Here is a 19,955-nt window from a genome sequence, read left to right on the forward strand (position 1 = left end):
TTATACAATTGATGGGTTAATACAACCAAAAGAGATACCTGAAAATATAGAGAAAAGAGCTATATATGTCATATATAAAGGAAAGGTCACGAGAATTTATGTATCATTTGAGAGATAGAAAATGACAAAGATGGAAGAATATTGTGGAGAAAATACGCTGATATTGATCAAGCACTCTCATATGCTAGAAATATTTTGGGAGTAAATTATTTTCTATAACCTATAGCAAAGGAATATATTCAAAAATATAAAAAAATAAGGGAAATTAAGTCAAGCTCACCTGGAATTAATATAAAAGAAGATGGACCATCTAGGATTCCAACATATAAAGAAGTTCTGAAGAAAGAAACAAATTCATCAAATGAAGAATATATTGAGAAGAAGTTAAAAGAAAAGTTTGAATCAATAATTCCCCAATGGAAGAAAAATTTAAAAGAAGAAATATTGAAAGAAATAAGGGTTGAAATAGATGAAAAATTCCAAAATATGCAAAAAGATTATGAATTAAAAATGGACATACCAATATCTAATGATGATATGATGGATATCCGAGGTGATAGCCAAGAATAAGAACTAAAAAAAGGAATATCGTGAATTGTTGTCATGGTATGAATTATGGCAATCAGAAGAATCGGATATTGAAGAAAGAGAATAAATATATAACTTGCATAAAAGAATATTTTGTCTCATATAAGAATAAATTCCCTCTGTTGTTAAAGTGTTAACAACAATTCGGCCGGGGGAAAAATACTACTACATGCCATGATTTTGTGATTGAAGTCTACGATGTCAATCATTCGGGCAAGGAAGACCATACAAGGTAGCATCCAGAAGGTCACGAGAAGGCAGTGCGCGATAAAGGACATGGCAAAAGGAATAAACAGTGATTCCACTGTATAAGCCAGGACAATAATTGAGGAGCAGAGCACCGTCCAGCTGTCCAGGCAACAGAAGAGGTGAATAATTGAGGAATCTCCCGAAGCCTCTACTGCGGCTATAAAACGAGAAGCCGGGCAAAGCATTAGGAACACCAAGAAGAAGCACGGCACCACCAGACCAGAAGAAGCAATCGCTCAGAAGAAGACCTCCACTCACACTCCACTTACAAATACTCCATGAAGAACACCACCACCTCGGAAGTGCCCTGAGGGATACCCACCATTACTAGTAACACCCCACTACTGTTGTATCACTCTACCACCTTTATAATATTAGAATAAAGGGAGGCTGTCGAAGCTCATCCCGCCATTTGTAAGGTAAGTAAGATTTGTGCGAAGTGCTTGGGGTTTCCCAAAAGGGAAAGCCATATGTAAGCTTGTCCCATGGAAATGGATTAAGCTGTCCTGGTAATATCCCTACTTTCCCTTAAACTCGTTCGTATGGGGCGATGTCTCTACGCTAGGGACTCTAGAGGAGAAACCTCTGCGTGTCTCGTTCTTGTGTTAGCCCTGGTAGCGGCGTCTGAGGAGAACCCTGCAGAGAAGTGTTCCCTTCGGGTGGAACTGCCTAGGGAGACGGTAGAGCCTGATTCCTACGTGCGCGTGGTTGGGGACGGTGAGGGTGAAGACCGGGCTGTCCTGGTCCTGAAGCAAGCTAGCAACGCATGCGGTGAGTACCGAGTAGGAGTGACACAAAGCATAACAGCATGACCGGCTGAATCCTTGATCTCGCCAACCCGCAAAGATCATGCGAATCAATATAATTAAGCTATACATCTAATCACTGTAACAACTCTGCCTTAGTTAGGTGTAATTGAACTTAAGCAAGTCATTAGTCACTAAGTAAAAGAGGTGAAATGTCAATTTTGCCCCTAAAAAGCTCTTTTTGGAGTTAAATATAAAACTTGAGTTTTTTATACAAACTTAAAATTTTGCCCAAATAAGAGTTGTAAAACTTTTAATTTCAAACAACTTTTGTTAATAACACTTTGGCTAATTCGGAGTAGGAGAGGGCCAAAAACAAGAAACAAACCAGGAGTATATTAAAACCCTACAGATGACCTAAGTCGTAGAATTTAGGTTTTTCCTTAACTTTGCAATCTGATATCTCACAATTGTAGTCTCTTGAGTGTATTTTAACTTTGTTACACTGACCCAGGTCCAAATCGTAACCTAACCTGCTCAAAAACTTGGTCAAAGTCGGGTAAAACAGTCAACTCGGCCTTCTTGGCATTCCAGCACCAAGTCTGGAAAACATCTAGAGCACGCCTCTTGGCGAGTTTGTTCCTCCAAATTTTTAAACTGAACTCAAGAAAAGTCCTTAATAGAAGTTGAAGTACTAAGACTGAAGAACAATACCTTCAATAGCACCTTAGTCTAATTCAACTCAGAAGCTAACCAAAATTCACGTCAAAGACATCCAAATTCCTGAAATTCCACCAAATCGGCCGAAATATGCTAAGTCCGAAATTTCTAGTTTTTGGCAAACTTTGGCTCGAGTTATCTCCAAATCCGTTCAAAATCTGGACAAACACCTTTAGTAAAGTTTGAACTCCGACCATAGGGCTACAAGTTTGGTAAAGGGATATTCGAACGTTTAGTTTAAAAATTTTGAGTAAGAGGTCCCCAAAGTCGACCCTATCCCTGCTTTGCCTCGCCTCGACGCCAGAGCGCCCCGACATGTTCATCCAGAGCGCTGCCTACCCCGTGGCGCATCATCACCGGCAGCTCGCTGGCACCCTATCCCCGGCGGGGAAGCAACAGGACGGTGAGCCCGACGCCCAACCAGTACCGCGACAAGACCCGACGGAGCTCCCCGCTACCCTATCGCCGGCCGAGCCCATCCTTTGCCCTGTCGCATATCCACACCCGCCAACCGGAGCCCTGCCCGCTCGCCGAAAAAGCCACCACGTCGCCGTCGTCCCACGCCTCTGCCCGTTCACCCAACCAACACCTTGGCGCTCCGCCTTGCCCGCCCGACAAACCGGTTGCCCACGCTAAAAATCGCCCGTGACCAACCACGGCGAGATACGCCCCGGAGCTCCGCTCCCAGAGCCAATGGCGCCGCCGCCCAATCCCGAGCACCAGCAACGCCCCTCGCTCCCTCCCGGCCCACCGGCTAGCAAGAACTCTTCGCCGCTCCCTCGGGCCCTATAAAAGGAGTAAAGGAGCCGCCGGAAGAGCCCTCCGCACCCCTTCGCTGTTTTTCTCCCCGCCGCCTCTGTTTCGCACGCCGCCACCCACCTCGCCATGAAGAGCTTCCCTCCGCCAGCCAAACCCCCTTGCCACCACCCGTTTGCACACCGCCAGTGGCCCCCGAAGCTCTAGCCGCCGCCAGACGACTGCCCGAGGCCGCCCCGCTGCCGAAACACCTCAAGCCGCCGCGACCGTGCCTGAGCTCGTCGCCGCCACCGTGTTCCGACCCTCACCGGCCATCTCTATTGCCCCAACCTCGCCAAGTCGAGCTCAGGTGAGCCCATACGCACCCCCGACCACTTGTCGCCCGACCCCCTCCGGCGAATCGCCGAAATCGGCCGCCGCCCGCCACCGTGCGCCGCCAAGGGCATGGGTGTAATCGTGAAAGTAGATTTAGGGTGTGAATGCTAAAATCGAGGGTATGGCTGTGATTTCTGAAAAGTCTGTAGGGCCCCTATGCAAATGTGTTTCGGTTAATTAATAAAAATTGGCAGGAAATAGGATAAATTTGGGAATGCCCAGTAAATCAGGAAAAATCAGAAAAATACGAAATAAATTTTGTTGGAATCCTTGTTCTGTGTAGTTTCTTAAAAAAATAAGTTTTCCCATGTTACTATTGTAAATAATATCCTATAGTTTTATTTCTTGCTTAGACCTTTTAAATCATAGTAAATAGAAGAAAAATGCTAAAAGGGTAAATCTAACTCTGTGGTGTATGTTTCAGTGAGTAGAAGCTCAGAAAAATACTTTGTGCCCTGGAGTAGAACTTAATGTCTCTGTTTTAACCTTATATTTGAGATCTAGGGTTAAATCTTTCTTTTTGCATAAGTTTTAATCCAAACCTGAGAAAAATGTGAAACCACTTGGAGTAGCTTAGTTTTGCAGTATAGTTTGTAGGAAAATTATGGGTTGAGGTCCAAATCAGAAAGAAATCCACCTTCCTTATAGAACATGATAAATAGGAGATAAATATGGGAAATAGATGTCCTTCTCCAAAAATTATGAAAACTTCACCAAAGCATCTGTAACACACCTGCAAACTACTGTTAAAATTTCACCCTCAGAATCACTGTAGGTTTTGAGATAAAAATAGTTAAGTGCATGCTACCTGTGGCGGTAAAATACATTTAATTCTTTGTGTGGTAATCCAATGGCTCCCAAATTTTTACAGTAACTTAGTAATGACTTCAGTAAGGTGCTGTAAATTTCTCAGTGCCTTTTGTTACTGTTTGCTTATGGAACCAAATCTAGGCTAAGAAATCGGGTTAAAGAAATAAAAGAAATATGAGTCCTAATGCACTTGAACCACCCCAAACACGACCCCACCTTCTTTATACAACTTTAAGTTGTAAGAATCTATATATATACACAATCGCCATCAAAGTCAACCTCGAGTTTGAACCGACCCCACCTTACTTTATGAAGTTAATGAAAGTTAAAACCTTGTTTAGGTGAATGTGGCCTAAATACGACTTTCTTTCTAGCAATAATTCATGCCTTGCATCGTTTGTGCAAAAGCATGGATAAATCTAACTCTTGCATGTGCATGTCATGTAGAAGCTAATATCGCTGATGGGACCTATGAGCTCCACCCTACATTGGAAGAGGAAACCGTCGCGGAGCTACATCACGCTGAAGTTGAGCCCGAGCTAGATCAAGACCCCGAGGAACCACTAAGTTTTCCTGAAGGCAAGCCCCGGTGCATGCTTCCCTATTTTTAAATTATGCAATATGTTGATGCTTATGATTGTGCATTTACATTTATAGGAGTTGAATGACACCTTAGATGCATGAACTTAGTTTCCTTTTGATCTGAACACTAGCATGATGAGTCGCGTAGATGCAATGCTTAATAGGACTCGGTAAAAGTCGAGTGATTGCCTGTCACTCGCGAGTTATAGGAGTTGTTTGTTTACTCTTTCTACAACTATAAGGATGATGGATGGGACCGGGAATGGTTCTGATGTGGTGGTTTGCCCCGTCTGTCTAGCAATGAACTTGCTAAGGTCGAAACATGTCGGCGTTCGTGATCAGGTGTTTGAAAGTACTAATCTCATACCTAGTATGGGATAGGGAAGCCTATACCTGCCTGAACTAGGGCGTGTCATACCCTCCCCCGACTGTCCTTGGAACGTCGTTCCCATGGTGCATCATGTGGGTGTAAGTGCGGTCATAGTACAGCAGAGGCCGGGATTATGGAGCATTGCATGCCAAAGGAAATTGGCCCTAACACGTGCCTAAGGGATCGATGGGGATGGCTGACAAATGAAGCGACCCTTCGTGGTGTGCGGATGTCGTGGGATTAGGTTCGCCATGCATGGTTAATAAATTCGAATTGATTCGTCTGCCTCTCACAGTTTGGGACTGCTTGATCTCTATTCTACACTGAGTAAAGATGGAACATGAGGATGATTTAATCTTGATGCTTGTTCTTTAATTGTTTGGAAACTATGCTTGCTTAGTATAAGTTGCTAATCTAGACTAGATAATGAGCTTAGAACTTGAGCTAAAATATTGAAAGTAAGGACCAACATTAGGCGTTTGGCAAAAACAAACCCACAGCCAAAAGCCTTGCATGTCTAGGAGTCGGTGGTGAAGTAGTCACTTGTCGGGTCAGTCTTGCTGAGTATTAGTTGCTTAGCCTTGTTGTGGCTGTGTTTTCAGGAAGTGCTGAGCATGAGGAAATGGTTGCCAGCCTGACTTGACCGACCCAGCTCCCTCCGGATTGGTCGGTTGAGTGGGCACCCGCCTCAGACAGCGGAGATCGTTGAAGGGATATCATGGTCGGCTTCGCCATGGTATTATGTATCGTCGTGTAGCTTCCGTTGCTTTTTCTTCTTGTTGAACCTCGCAAACTTGTTTGAATTTCGAAAACTCTGATGTAATAAATTGTTAAACTATGTTAATGTGATGAAAATGTTGTAATCTCTGTGCTACTCACCTTCGTGTGAGGAATGCTTCTCAATCTTGTGTAAGTGGTTTATCGGATGAAATCCGACGGACGACCAAGTTGACTTGCTTAAAGTGCATGATCGCATGTCAGACGACTTAAGTGCATTTTAGTTAGGTTAATTTGGACGGTTCCGCCACAATCACGCACCCGCACATATCATATTTACTGTATAGTTGCTGAAAGAGACCCCAAATAGTTGCTCAATAGTGTAGAATAGTGAATGAATAGTGCCGCCATTTTTCGCTCATGCTGAGGTGCTCACCCGCACATATCATATTTACTGTATAGTTGCTGAAAGAGACCCCAAATAGTTGCTCAATAGTGTAGAATAGTGAATGAATAGTGCCGCCATTTTTCGCTCATGCTGAGGTGCTCCACCCACTCGTGGTGAGTGCCCGAGCGCTGTTCATATTCCTAATTATAGTAGTAACCTGAATTTGAATAGTGCCCCTCAATTTGAATAGTAACCAGCGATTTTGAAAGGGGGACTATAACTTCAAGCGACTCGAAAATCAGACCGCGCACAAATCTTTAGGACTGGCAACCTTGGATATTGAAATTCGAGTTACTATTCACTGCACTATTCAAATTAGGAATATAGACAATCCATCGAACGCTAAATAATTGTGATAACTCCTACTAGCTTCCTTTTGAACCATGAGACATTATCTACTCGAGGATTATTTTTCTTGAAAAAGATAAATCTCCGACCTCTACAACTGCACAAAGCCATTTCAAGGGTCAATTGTCAGCAACAAGAAAACCTAAACAGAACACACCTAATAAGCTTGATATAAAATTTGTGTAACCATCAAGGCAAAGTCTTCCGGTTGAGGCAAAACTTTCCAGCTTGAGAACAATGACTATGTTGCAATCCACCTACGCTCTACATGTCCAAGAATATCACAATTTCCATCTAGGAGGCAACTAGAGGGAGAGTCCTCTCGATTTAGCAGAAGACGAAACCTGTCCAGATTCATAAACACATGACGTCAGACCGATGTTGTCTTTCTCCTTTACACCTTCTTCCTCTCTGCAGCAGCAACAGCCCGTGTAGCCCTCCCGCCACTAGCCTCCACCACTGCCCGCGGTTGGCGGTGACTCACCACCACGCCGCTTGGCCCGCCCCTGCGTGCGACGCTGCCCTTCCCTAGCCGCAGAAGTCGCTTGCCCCGCCGCTGGCACTGCCCATCGGGGTCCTCTACCACCTGACTAGCGGCGCCATCGCCATCAGCCTCGCCGCCCACAACCGGCAACCACTGCCGGACTTACTGCCACCACCGAGCATCTCTCTAAGCCTGCCGGTCATGGAAACCCCCCTCCCTAAACCTAGAAACCCCAAATTCCTAAGCCAAATCCCTCTCCACTGCATCCCCACCAGGATCCACTGTTGGCTACAGCCGGCAACGACCCGCCGTTGGCCGCTCAGCCCACCTCCTACCCTTCCATCGGTCCACCCTTTCTTCCAATCTTTTATGGTTGGGGGCAAGAAATCTAGCATGGAACCTCGAAACCCTAAGCCCTAATGGCGCTAGCACGCCGCTTGTCGTCGCCGGTGAATGCGGCGGAGGAAGAGAGAAGAAGTTATCTTTTGTCGCTATCCGCTCGCTGTAGTAAATGTGTGGTCCTCGTTCACTTTGATATAACCCATTCATTTTAGATCGAACGGCTCACTTAGGGCTCTCCGGATGATAATCCAGAGAGTCATCTTTTATTTTTATTTTTTCCGTTCCATCTATCTACATTCAACTCAAAAAAGCAAGCGTCATCACTCAAAAATAAAATCTAAAAAATAATTAAGCTCAATACAAATTCTGTTAGATCTTTAAACAGTTTGTTGTGGTTGAGGCAAAACTTTACAACCTTGCTCTCACATAAAAACCAAGCCACCATCGGTAACGGTAATCAAGGACATATCCTGCCACGGACGTTATTAGTAAGGCGTGCTAACCTTCACCTTCCTCTCAACGCACTGTTTGGCCGATGCGCTATTAGATTACCTTTGCAACTCACCGCATCCTTTACACGTCCGAGTAGATTATCTACTCAACAACAATTAATTTCAGTACAGAAGTCTCAAGAAAAAGTCTTCTAGTAGAGCCAAAACTTTACAGCCCAGATCTCACGTAACAACAAACCGCCATTGGTAACCGAGTTTATCGCGTGTCCAGAATGTATCAAGGCACACTAACCTTCAACTTTCTTTCTCTCGAAGGCACACTATATGCCTGCTAGTGCTTGAAAATGACGACTACACATTTTCATTCGCCTACGTTTCACATGCATGTACGAGAACAGCACAAGCTTACACTCAGAGCAATTATTGCCACTGTTTAAAACTGAAGGCTAGAAGACAAGCAATTAACCTCAATACAAAATCTGTTAGGCATTAAGACAATGTCTGTTCTGGTTGAGCCAAAACTTTACAGCAAAGCTCTCATCTGAAACCAAGCCTCCACCGGCAAGCGAGGTCATCTCCTATCCAGAATGTTAGTAATGCACGCTAACCTTCACTTTTCTCTCCAGGCAATGTCAGGCCGGAGGTCTAACAGATTACGTTTGTAACTCTCCTATCCTTTACACGTCCGAAATAGCACTATACGATCTGCTGGGAGTCTCACATGAGATGAGCAGGCCTCATGTCCTTGGAGCAAAGGCAGTTGTGCGCTGCAGTGAATGCCAAAATAAAGGAGGAGAAGACACGCATGCCACAACAAGGTTTTGTGTGACTAGGGGTTTCTTTGGTTGAGGTTCTTGCAAACCTGCCTGAACCAAGCAACGATCTCAGGCGTTCGATTTTGAGCGCCTGGGGCTGGACCGAGCTGCCGGGCTCAGGCAGCTCCGCCCAGGCTGGAACCAAACAGTCCCTAGATGCATGACCTGGACAGGTTGGTATGCACACATAAGCTATTGTGTGCAGCAGCTAGCAATGACAGGTTTGTTGTGAGTGTCACATATGACATGTGTGTTGGCCAGCAAGTCAGTGACTCAGCAACCTTAGCATTAGCTACAGTTCACCTCACTTTTACACTTCTCCTGCTTCTTAGTTTGGGTATCTGGTAGGTGTACACCACTTAACCTACACATATTCAAAATTGCACCCTACACGTGCAGCGGTACCGTGCCAATATCTTTGCTTGTTGTAAATGCCGATACATTTAGGGACTTATATGAATATAAGGAAAGCGTAGTTGAAATGATGTGTCATGCGCATCTATAAAAGTAGAGGATTCGGCTCCTTGAACGCCTAGAATGTGCATTGCGGATTAGGTTAGCCACGGGAAGTGCTGCTGCTCAAGAGTTCGTTCAAGAGCAAATCAGGTGCCAGGTAATGAGGGAATGCTAGATACTAGAGCTCCATAAGGGAATATTATTTCATAGTCCATTTTCACCTTGTCGAGGAGAGTTGCGGATCGGTACATGGTAAGAATACATGAGCTCACCATATTTTTTATATTTTTTCATTTTTTTAAGAAATTGTTGGGTGCAATGTGTCGATAGGAGCCTTGATAATCTATATACATTCAACTAAGTTTATTGAGCAAAACATAAAGAATAACACAAGTGTCTATAACAAGTGATGCCTATGTAATATTTGTGAGCAAATATGTAATATCATAAAAAGATACCATATAGGTAAGGGCTTTGAAGATCCAGAGTACAATAGCAATGGCAGAAACTAGATATTGTATGTGGTGATACAATTGATATTGATATGAGATCTCAATTACAGGAATAAGTATGTAAATACTTTTCATCATTGCGCCATTGGTCTCAATGGTAGAATTGGTATCGTAGCTTTCGGAATAGGTAACAACAGATAAGGTTTACCAAAATCAAGGTCGAGGAATTTGTCAATGGTGAATATAGAGCACATTATTCTAAATTCAACACCAAAGATCCACAACAGATTCGTATCTATATATCGAGTGTAGGTGCACTTAATATCGTCATGTTAAACATGTACTGTATCTAAGAACTTCAAATGTGGAAAATCTTTCTGAATCAACTATAAATGAAAGAATCTTGCACATGTGCGCAACTTCTAAAGCGGCTTCGCTTTAAGGATGCGCCTTTTGTCAAGTCTGGAAACAAGGTCTGGAAGATATCTACGCTACCGCTTGACCATTACTTATATACATCTCCGCCTATCGTCTAGATAAAATCCAATTCTGGACTCGAAATTCTTGAAAGACTATTAAATATTAGATCGAGATGTTCCTGTGCAATAACAACCCGGGGACCTGTGGGTAGCATCATGATGTTTCTCTAGCTACACCAAGGGTGCCAACAAAACAGATTTCTCCAGAGAAACATAAATCACATAATAATTAGATAGAAATTCACAACAAGGAACACCCCTTCCCCTGCTGTCCCTCAGGCCCTATGAAAACCCCCCACCATCCCTCCACCACACCACACTCCATCTGATCACTTCCCTTCTCCCTCTCGAGCACACAGTGCAGGCACTAGCACCCAAAACTATGCCGATGCAAGGGCAACTGCCACAGCACGCACCCGCACCCACGGAGAAGAAGCGCTTCGTGGGCGCACTCACGATGGGGGTCCCCTGTATCTTGGAGACCGCCCGTGTCGGGCTCCTGGCCGCCGTCGTGGAGCCTCCTGCGTCGGCTCACCTCGTCCGTGTTGCCGAGCCTGCACGCACCAGTGCCCGCGACATCACCCTAGGGCTGTCCGCGAAGCTATGCTGCATCACCCGCACCACCCCGTCCCATGCCGTCGACATGTCCTTCCTCACCTGCAACCTCTGCCGCCGCAATACCAACGGCCGCACCGTCTACGTGTACATGTAAACAAGCCTTTAATTAGCTGAGCTGTTAATGACTTTATTACGACACTCCTTGCCTAGCTACTGTCCAGTAACTAAACATTAATTAGGATGATAATCTTTTGGCGGCATGCATGCAGGAGCATGGGGTTCTGCTCACGGGGCTGCAGGGATGATTACCACCTCGGCGAGCTGGACAAGAACAGGAAGAGGCAAGCCGTGGCGTTGATGGGACGGAGCAAGATGGCCAGGATCGTCACTAGGGTGGACGCCGGCAAGGCGACGGAGGCCGGAGAAGCGAGCTGCAGCAGGCCCACCTTCTTCACTTGCGCCGAAGAAGCTGAGTAGGCATCATTCCGGCCCCTAAACAAGTTTCGTCGTCACCTCAAGATGAATAAAGCAGCAGCAGCCTCGTGCATATGCAACAATATGCGTCGGTATATGGACAGCTGCAGGAGTGTAGCGTGCAACTACATGCGTATGTAGTATGTCGTCGTATGTGTCTTTCTGATGTGTGTGCTATGTGTCGTATGTGTCATCCAAGCTAAAATAAAAAAAACTATATATTTTTACTGCTTGTTTGATTCTTCTCGAAGTACTCCGTATTGTCCCTCAGAAAAATAGTTTGTGTTGTTCTTGTTTTAGTACTGGCAAAAATTTCACGTCACAACTCACAACCGGGGATGTTTGCATGTTTAATTGACAAGCTCCAGCCTCTGTTAGTCTTGCAATCCACGTTTGTACCTCTGATTCATGAAACGCGTGCACACGTTGTTCTAGAAAAAGAACAAAACTCCAACTCATAAAACAAGTTGGAGCCGGCTGAAATTTTATAGCTGAGGCCGAACGGATTTCGTCGTCTCTGAGTGACATTTAGAGATACATTGAGGACACATATACAGTCGACAACGGTTTCAATCCTGGCGTCCAAACATTAGGAAAGCAGTACTAGTTCGGAACAAGTACAGCCAACGCATTACCACGTCACGGTCCTCCCCTGGCCGCTCGATTGGCAAAACGCACGGTTATGATCGCTGAACCCACGCGTCCGGCAGCCATTGGAAGTCGCACGTCGATCGGAATAGGACACCGCCTCCGAGCCGGCTCACCTTGACACGCCCATCAGCTGGCTTTATATACAGGCGTTTCCCCTGCCTACCTCCTCGTCTCGTATCGCCTCTTCTTACCAACAAAAAATCAGCTAGCTGCAAGAGATTCGACGCGATGGCGCCGGGTCGCGTGTGGACGCTTCTGTTCGCGCTGCTGCTCGCTAATCTCGTAGCCCCGATTCACGCTGCCGCACCGTCTCATGGAGGAGGCGGCGACAAGAACACCGGCACCGTGATCGGCATCGACCTGGGCACGACCTACTCGTGCGTCGGCGTCTACCGGAACGGCCACGTCGAGATCATCGCCAATGACCAGGGCAACCGGATCACGCCCTCCTGGGTCGCCTTCACCGACGGCGGCGAGCGGCTCATCGGTGAGGCCGCCAAGAACCAGGCGGCGGCCAACCCGGAGCGCACCATCTACGACGCCAAGAGGCTCATCGGCCGCCAGTTCGACGACGCCGTGGTGCAGCGCGACATGAAGCTGCTGCCCTACGCCGTCGTTGACAGGAACGGCAAGCCGCACATGCGGGTCCAGGTCAGGGACGGCGACGTGCGCGAGTTCAGCCCCGAGGAGGTGAGCGCCATGGTGCTCACCAAGATGAAGGAGACCGCCGAGGCCTACCTCGGCGAGAAGGTCACGCACGCCGTCGTCACCGTGCCGGCCTACTTCAACGACGCGCAGCGCCAGGCCACCAAGGACGCCGGCGTCATCGCCGGCCTCACCGTGCTCCGCATCGTCAACGAACCCACCGCTGCCGCCATCGCCTACGGCATTGACAAGAAGGGCGCCGAGAAGAACGTCCTTGTCTTCGACCTCGGGGGCGGCACCTTCGACGTGAGCGTCCTGGCCATCGACAACGGCGTCTTCGAGGTGCTCGCCACCAACGGCGACACCCACCTCGGCGGCGAGGACTTCGACCAGCGCGTCATGGACTACTTCATCAAGCTCATCAAGCGCAAGCACGGCCGGGACATCGCCGGTGACGCCCGCGCGCTGGGGAAGCTGCGCCGCGAGTGCGAGCGTGCCAAGCGCACGCTCAGCAACCAGCACCAGGTGCGCGTCGAGATCGAGGCGCTCTTCGACGGCGTCGACTTCTCGGAGCAGCTCACCAGGGCACGCTTCGAGGAGCTAAACAACGACCTGTTCCGGAAGACGATGGTGCCGGTGAAGAAGGCCATGGCGGACGCCGGCCTGCAGAAGGGCGACATCGACGAGATCGTGCTCGTCGGCGGCAGCACCAGGATCCCCAAGGTGCAGCAGCTGCTCAAGGACTACTTCAACGGCAAGGAGCCCAACAAGGGGGTCAACCCCGACGAGGCCGTCGCGTACGGCGCTGCCGTCCAGGGCAGTATCCTCAGCGGGCACGTCGACGAGAAGACCCAAGGCATGATCCTCCTCGACGTTGCGCCGCTGACACTGGGCATGGAGACCGTCGGCGGGGTGATGACGAAGCTGATCACGAGGAACACGGTGGTGCCGACGAAGAAGACGCAGGTGTTCACCACGTACCAGGACAGGCAGACCACGGTGAGCATCAAGGTGTTCGAGGGCGAGCGGAGCATGACCAAGGACAACCGGCTCCTCGGCAAGTTCGACCTCGCCGGGATCCCGCCGGCGCCCAGGGGCACGCCGCAGATCGAGGTGACCTTCGAGGTAGACGCCAACGGCATCCTCCACGTGCAGGCGGCGGACAAGGGCACTGGCAAGTCGGAGAAGATCACCATCACGAGCGACGACCGCCGGCTGAGCCAGGAGGAGATCGACCGGATGGTGCGCGAGGCGGAGGAGTTCGCGGAGGAGGACAAGAAGGTGAGGGAGCGGGTCGACGCGCGCAACAAGCTGGAGACGTACATCTACCAGGTCAAGAGCGCCGTGGACGACACCAAGATGACCGACAAGATGGACGTCGAGGACAAGGAGAAGATGGAGGAGGCAGTCAGGGAAGCCAACGAGTGGCTCGAGGGCAACTCCTTGGATGCTGACAAGGAGGACTACGAGGAGAAGCTCAAGGAGCTGGAGGATGTGTGCAACCCTATCATCTCGGCGGTGTACCAGAAGTCGTCCGGCAGTCCAGGGGAAGACAACTACGACGAGGATGATCATGATGAACTTTAGGCAATTTTAGTTTCTTGTACTAGCTATTTTATTATCAAAGTAGTTTTACTTACAGTCCTCTAGCTGGTTTCGATTTCTAACCTCAATTTAGTATTTTAGTATGATCTTGTTTTTATTATAATTATTACTTTTTTCTATTGAACCAAGTCATATATGCTCCTCAGCTTTTTATATTCCTATGCCATCTTCACTAACATCATGTGAATTTCGCTAAACTGGAAGCCAACATGTAGATTAAAACACTGATGTTGGAAAGACCAATCTTACTTTGCCAAAGTCAGGGCTATCAAACGCTGAACTAACTGAAAGTAAGGTTCATTAATTAGCAGCCAATAGTTTCTCTTTGTCTACATGAGACTGTTTTGCAACGATGAACATCAACTTGTACTCAAACAGGGATCCAGAGCCTGGATTGTACGTCAATTGCTTCATGTTACATATTAAATACACAGCCATCAGCAGTGTCAGTATAAATCTGATGACCATATTTTTTTCGGAAACTCACAAAACCGTGTAGTATTTTAAAGCACTCCTACTTCATGTTAGAAACTATCAATTCAGTACAAAGAATTAAACTTTTGGTAATTTGTACTAGAGTTTTGAGACAATAAACTGGGAAAAACAAACACAATGCTGCTCAGAGTATAATAGACAATATTAAAACATGAGTTACAAAGTAACTGTAGCACGCTAAGCATCTCAAGAAAACAAGGACTTTCCATTTCATTATACAGAACATGAATGCGTGCTTTCGATTCGACCCCTTTTCACATTTTCACTCCATTGTTCTACATTCATAAATGATATATTCGTCCGTCGTCCGTAGAAACATCGCTTCTTTGAATGCCAATTTCCTAAGCTGTATATGACGAACTGTGCTAGTTAAATGGCTAGCTCACGGTAAAATCATAAGCATTATGTTCAGTTACTTTCATCTATTGATAAATGATACCAAATCGAAAATATATGCTCAGGTTTTTAGATTCATGTGGCATCCTAACAAACATCGGATGAATTTTGCAAAAACTGGAAACCACTATGTAGATTAAACCCCCGATGTTGGAACACCAATCTACTTTGCCAAAGACATTGGGCAACCAAACAATGAACTAACAGAAAATGTCCTGAAGGACGGAACTAACTGAAAGCATAAGGAAATTAGCAAGTCCTAACTCAAAACGATACGAACTGAACAATGTCTTACTGACTAATATCTACGTATCCTTTTTTAATATTTTTGTCTTACTGACTAGCTAGCTGAACAATGTCTTGTCGCCCTTGCCGAGCCTTGTGCTTCGATCAGTTGGTAGCGGCGTCACTGCGACCGTGGATGCCCCTTCAACTTCTTGAGAGCAGACCAAATCCCGGCATACAAGAACGTGCAAACAGCCCGGACCTCCAGGCGCTCCATACGTGACATGTTCTTGTCCCGCAATGCAGAGATTAGCGCCGCGTCCACCCTTTTCGCAGCGGCGCCCACGACGAGGCGAATCAGGGGGGTGGACTCCTCATCAAAGTCGACAGGCGTGCCGCCGACCACCACCGCGATCACCAGCTCCTCCTTGAGGGTCTTCAGCGCATCGCCAACTGTTGATTCCGAGGCGACGCGCACCTTGCGAGCCACTTGTCGTGCTCCGCCTTCTTCCCGGCAAGCGCGCAAACCAAGCCCACGTGAAAGTGCGGCCGCGGATCGGACGGGTCATCCCGCGCCATCTCCGCGTACCTCTCCAGGGCGTCCTCTAAGCGGCCGTCGCGGGAGGAGAGAAGGGCAGCGAGGAGCCGGAGGTCGGCGATAGTGGGGGCGTCCCCCTCCTCCGTGGCGCGAGCCAGATCGCGCTCGGCGACGCGCAGAGCGGAACGAATGCACGCTCCGGACAGCGGGAGCGCGCCAAGCACCAGGGTGGACAGCAAAGCTTGCGACTGCGACGTCTTCAGGAAAGGGCCAAGCACCAGGGTGGACAGCAAAGCTTGCGACTGCGACTGCGACAGCTCTCCAATGAGCACCTTCTTGAAGACGGACATGTCGCCGTCGTGGACTCTCTCCCGCAGAGCATCATTTAGCATCCGAAGGCTGCGGAGACCACCTGCCCTTCACAGCCCTTGACAGCACGCGGTGCCCCACCAAGCGTGGCCATCACCACGGGGAGCTGGTATGAATCGTCGAGGCACGAGCGGGGATCGTGGAAGTCTCTGTGGGTTCTGGTTTGGTGATCCACTCATCGCCCTCGTTGACTAGTCCGATCAGGTCGCAGAATGCAGCAGCGCTAACAAGCCCGGAGGTGCAGTGAGGGCTTTCCGTGGCGATCTGCGCAAGGGCGTTGAGCGCGGCCTGAAAGCGGCCATCCTCCGCGTCGACCAGAGCTGAGTATACGCGCTAAACCTCCGCTCTGTCAGCGTCTTCCGCCGAAGACTTTGCGATCAACTCCGGCGCGAGGTCCCGGAACATGTGGGTAAGCCTGCTGGAGATGGGCCTATGGCAAAGCGCAGCGGCGCCGAGCGCATGCGTTGCGTCGAGAAGGAAGGCCTCTGGGGTGAGCAGCACGTTGAGTTTGCGGAGCCCCGGGCACGCACGGGCGAGGGCAAGGTGACCGCGTGCGGATGGGATGGAGAAGGCAGGGAGCAGGCCGGTGTAGGGTTTTAGGTTGTACGTGTGGCCTAGCACCTTGGCGAATGCGAGGGTGGCGCAATGGAGGAAGCGTGACACGGGGGATGCCAGAGCCGAGGAGTGGCGGAGGGGAGGCGAGGCGAGGCGAAGCTTTTTGCCGTCTTGGGCTCTTGTGTTGGCTTCCAGAGTTGTGTGGTGCCGCCTTTACGTTGCGGACCAACAGGCCGTGCATGGTTTAACCTCTTCAGAATAGCATATGAAAAACATAAGCATTTCAATCTATAAATGGAAGGACCTGCCAAATTCATCTCCTAGCATGCATCAACAATGAATTCTAATAGAGAGTATGTGTATCTATATGCTTAGTTTTTTAGTAATATTCATATACCAACAGCGTGCAAAGCAAGAAGGATCGAACGTGGGAGAAACGAGGAGACCTAAAAAGTAAGCTCCTTCGCTTTTGCAGCTTTCCATGGGTATCATATCGTTATAGTATGCTTATGTTACTAGAAGAGATGATGGGGGCACAAATATTTGGGAAGGAAGCTTATCCAAGTGGTGGTGGATACAAGCAAGAAAGAAAATAACATTTACTTTTACACTGAAAAGAAAAGAGAAATACTAAGCTAAATTGATTTCTGAAGGAGCAGGGACGAGCCGAAGATAAAATCTTGCATTCATCTATTTTAAAATGGGAACTAAAATGTAGAAAAGGGTAGCAAAATAGGCCCAGCCTGACGGCCCCGCCCGAGCCCAACGGGCTACGTCTGGCCTGACACTCATTTAAGGTCGGGCGTGGCGCTAATTTTCTCAGCCCGAAAAATGGGCGGGCTTGAGCTCAGCCCGAATAATAAATTGAATTACATTTACATTAGAAAATGATGGGTGGTCCGGTCTGAGCCCAGCCTAAATTGAGTCCAATTTTGTTAGCCCGGTTAAGTTAATGGGCAGGTTTGGACGGAGATTTTGGACTCAAAAGAAACTGAGCTTTTTACTAGCTCGGTCCGAGGTATGCTCAGGTTATATGTGCATCAATTCCCCATGTTTCCCTTCAATTGCAAAATGAGTACACTCCCTATGGAGGGTAGTGGCTTCTGGCACAAAAAGAAAAGTACAGCAGTATGTATGCACTATGTAGCTTTGGCCGTGCAGGACCCCCCAAGCATCAAATTGACAAATTGTAGGTGGCTTCGCGCCTTGCCGTACGCACGTTGCCCGTGTACGGTTATACATCGCCAAAGCGCGATAAATTTACACCTGTCGCCTGTCGCTGTACCATTTTCAATCTAGTTTGGACTTTTACGTTGTAAAAGAATAATAATCGGTGTATGCCTGCAATAGATGATGAAATTGATGGCATCACCCCACATGCAAAGAAAGTTCAATCTAAAAAATCTATATATCTTAAACCGTTTATCTAAATTAAATTCCGATTCCACCAATAGATTTCTAACAATAAAATCTTCAAAACAAGATCCTACTTGACTATATTTGGATAAAAAATTTTATTAACATTTTTCATCAAGTTGGAAGATTATCTGAGATATATAGAGCCAAACAAATTCTACGAACTTGCAGAACAAAATAAATATAGACATCGAACAAATTTTACGAACTAACAGAACAAAAGCGTAGTGCACTCTGTTCACTTTTCTTCCGTTATCCAGGAGCAAATACTTAGAATAGTATTAGTAATGGACAAAAATAAATGGATATATATCATTATTATAATGCTGCTTGTCTGAAGCGTCCCCACATAAGTAGAGACTAAATGTGATGCAAATATCAGTCCCAGGAGGCTGATAACACATTTATTTGACAGATAATTCAGTTACCGTACAACTCCCAAGGGAGTGGGTGTGAAAGCCACGCAGTGATAAGAAGCAAATAAATAACGGCGGCAAACCAAGCGACTGCCAAAAGACAGCACTCGAGACTACACTGCAGCAGAAGCATCTTGGAAAGGTCAACACCACAGGCAGCGTTGGGTGCGGACACAACCTCCTACTCAAACTCCTCGGCGGTGAAGTCCGGGTCTTCCTTTGTAGCAACGAAGCAAGGGTGAGTACAAAAGTACTCAACAAGTCCAACCCCATCCATGGAGGGGGGATACAATCAAGTATATGCACAGGATATAACAAGTATAGGCTAAGGTTCATTTGCAATAAAGCTAGATTTTCATCACATGCACGGGTTTGTTTTCAAAAGGGTTTTTGGTAAAGCTTTTCCTTTAGTAATTGAAACATTGAGTGGGGTTGATCCTACACAAAGGATCCAAATTTTTACTGCAATCGGACTCCCCGTCCGCCATAGCTCACGGCACAACTGCCAGACACTTCCAAAATCCAACACACGCTATGAAACCATCCATTCCCAAGTGCTAGTTATGTGACCAAGCCGTAACTCGTCCAATGCCGTGGCCACGGCTACCCCGATAGGTTTTAACTCTGCAGAGGTTGTACACTTTTCCCACAAGTAGGGTACCCGCAGCACGATCACCTTAGTGCCGGTGCGGATCCTAACAAAGCCATTACCCACCTTAGCTAAGACTGACTAGCCAACACGGAAGCACCCAAGGGGTTAATGACTCATCCACAAGGCCGTAACTGGGACCTATATCACCAAGATCTTACTCCTTTTCCATGGACTCCCTTTGCTCACTAGCACACCTGAAGACTATCAGTTCAGCTAGTGGGATTTATGCTAAGCCGTTACCCATACAACGGTCGAGTGGTTGCACGATGGTTGAATTAGGCAAGATGACACATCAACTCGATCCTTAACCATGACAAGATGGATATCTCCCAACTTTGCTCAACCACTAAGGTACGAGCACAATGTTCTGGCATCTCACTCAGAAACGCCCATCCATCTCATCTACACATTCCTTGCCTTTGAACCCGGAAACCCATTTTCCCATTTGAACACACTCACGCATTTATTCTCCAAATAAACCATTGTAATCATGATTGAAGTGGAGTAACGAATTCCTAAGCATTCTAGCAGTAGTTATCATCTAAACAGAGCAAGTCATATTTAGAGATAAACATAGGATAACAAGGAGTAATCATAACAATCAAGGGGTGGCTATCCAACCATGTCTTGCAATAAAACAATATGCATTTTATAAAACAGGCCGATAGGTTGTGTTTGAAAAACTAGGAATAAATATGCATCAAAGGGTGAGATTGGACTTGCCGTCTTCAAAGCCTTCTGGGAGTTCCGGCTCATACTGCTGGTCCTCGG

At 47.3% G+C, this 19,955-nt stretch overlaps 1 protein-coding gene and 1 long non-coding RNA gene across 2 annotated transcripts; both read left to right on the plus strand.

Moving 5' to 3' along the window:
• Nucleotides 1–9,344: 9,344 nt before the first annotated feature.
• LOC101784743 lies at nt 9,345–11,448 on the plus strand. The gene is made up of 2 exons (XR_215229.1): nt 9,345–9,510; nt 11,017–11,448. It is a non-coding gene; the product is annotated as an uncharacterized LOC101784743 (long non-coding RNA).
• Nucleotides 11,449–12,100: 652 nt separating this feature from the next.
• LOC101774899 (heat shock 70 kDa protein BIP4) lies at nt 12,101–14,104 on the plus strand. The gene is made up of 2 exons (XM_022826670.1): nt 12,101–13,240; nt 13,280–14,104. The coding sequence occupies exons 1-2, from the start codon at nt 12,101–12,103 to the stop codon at nt 14,102–14,104; spliced, it is 1,965 nt and encodes a 654-aa protein (XP_022682405.1).
• The last annotated feature ends 5,851 nt before the right edge of the window (nt 14,105–19,955 follow it).

The sequence above is a fragment of the Setaria italica genome, chromosome V (genome assembly GCF_000263155.2).
Source record: "Setaria italica strain Yugu1 chromosome V, Setaria_italica_v2.0, whole genome shotgun sequence".
Classification (NCBI taxonomy): domain Eukaryota; kingdom Viridiplantae; phylum Streptophyta; class Magnoliopsida; order Poales; family Poaceae; genus Setaria; species Setaria italica.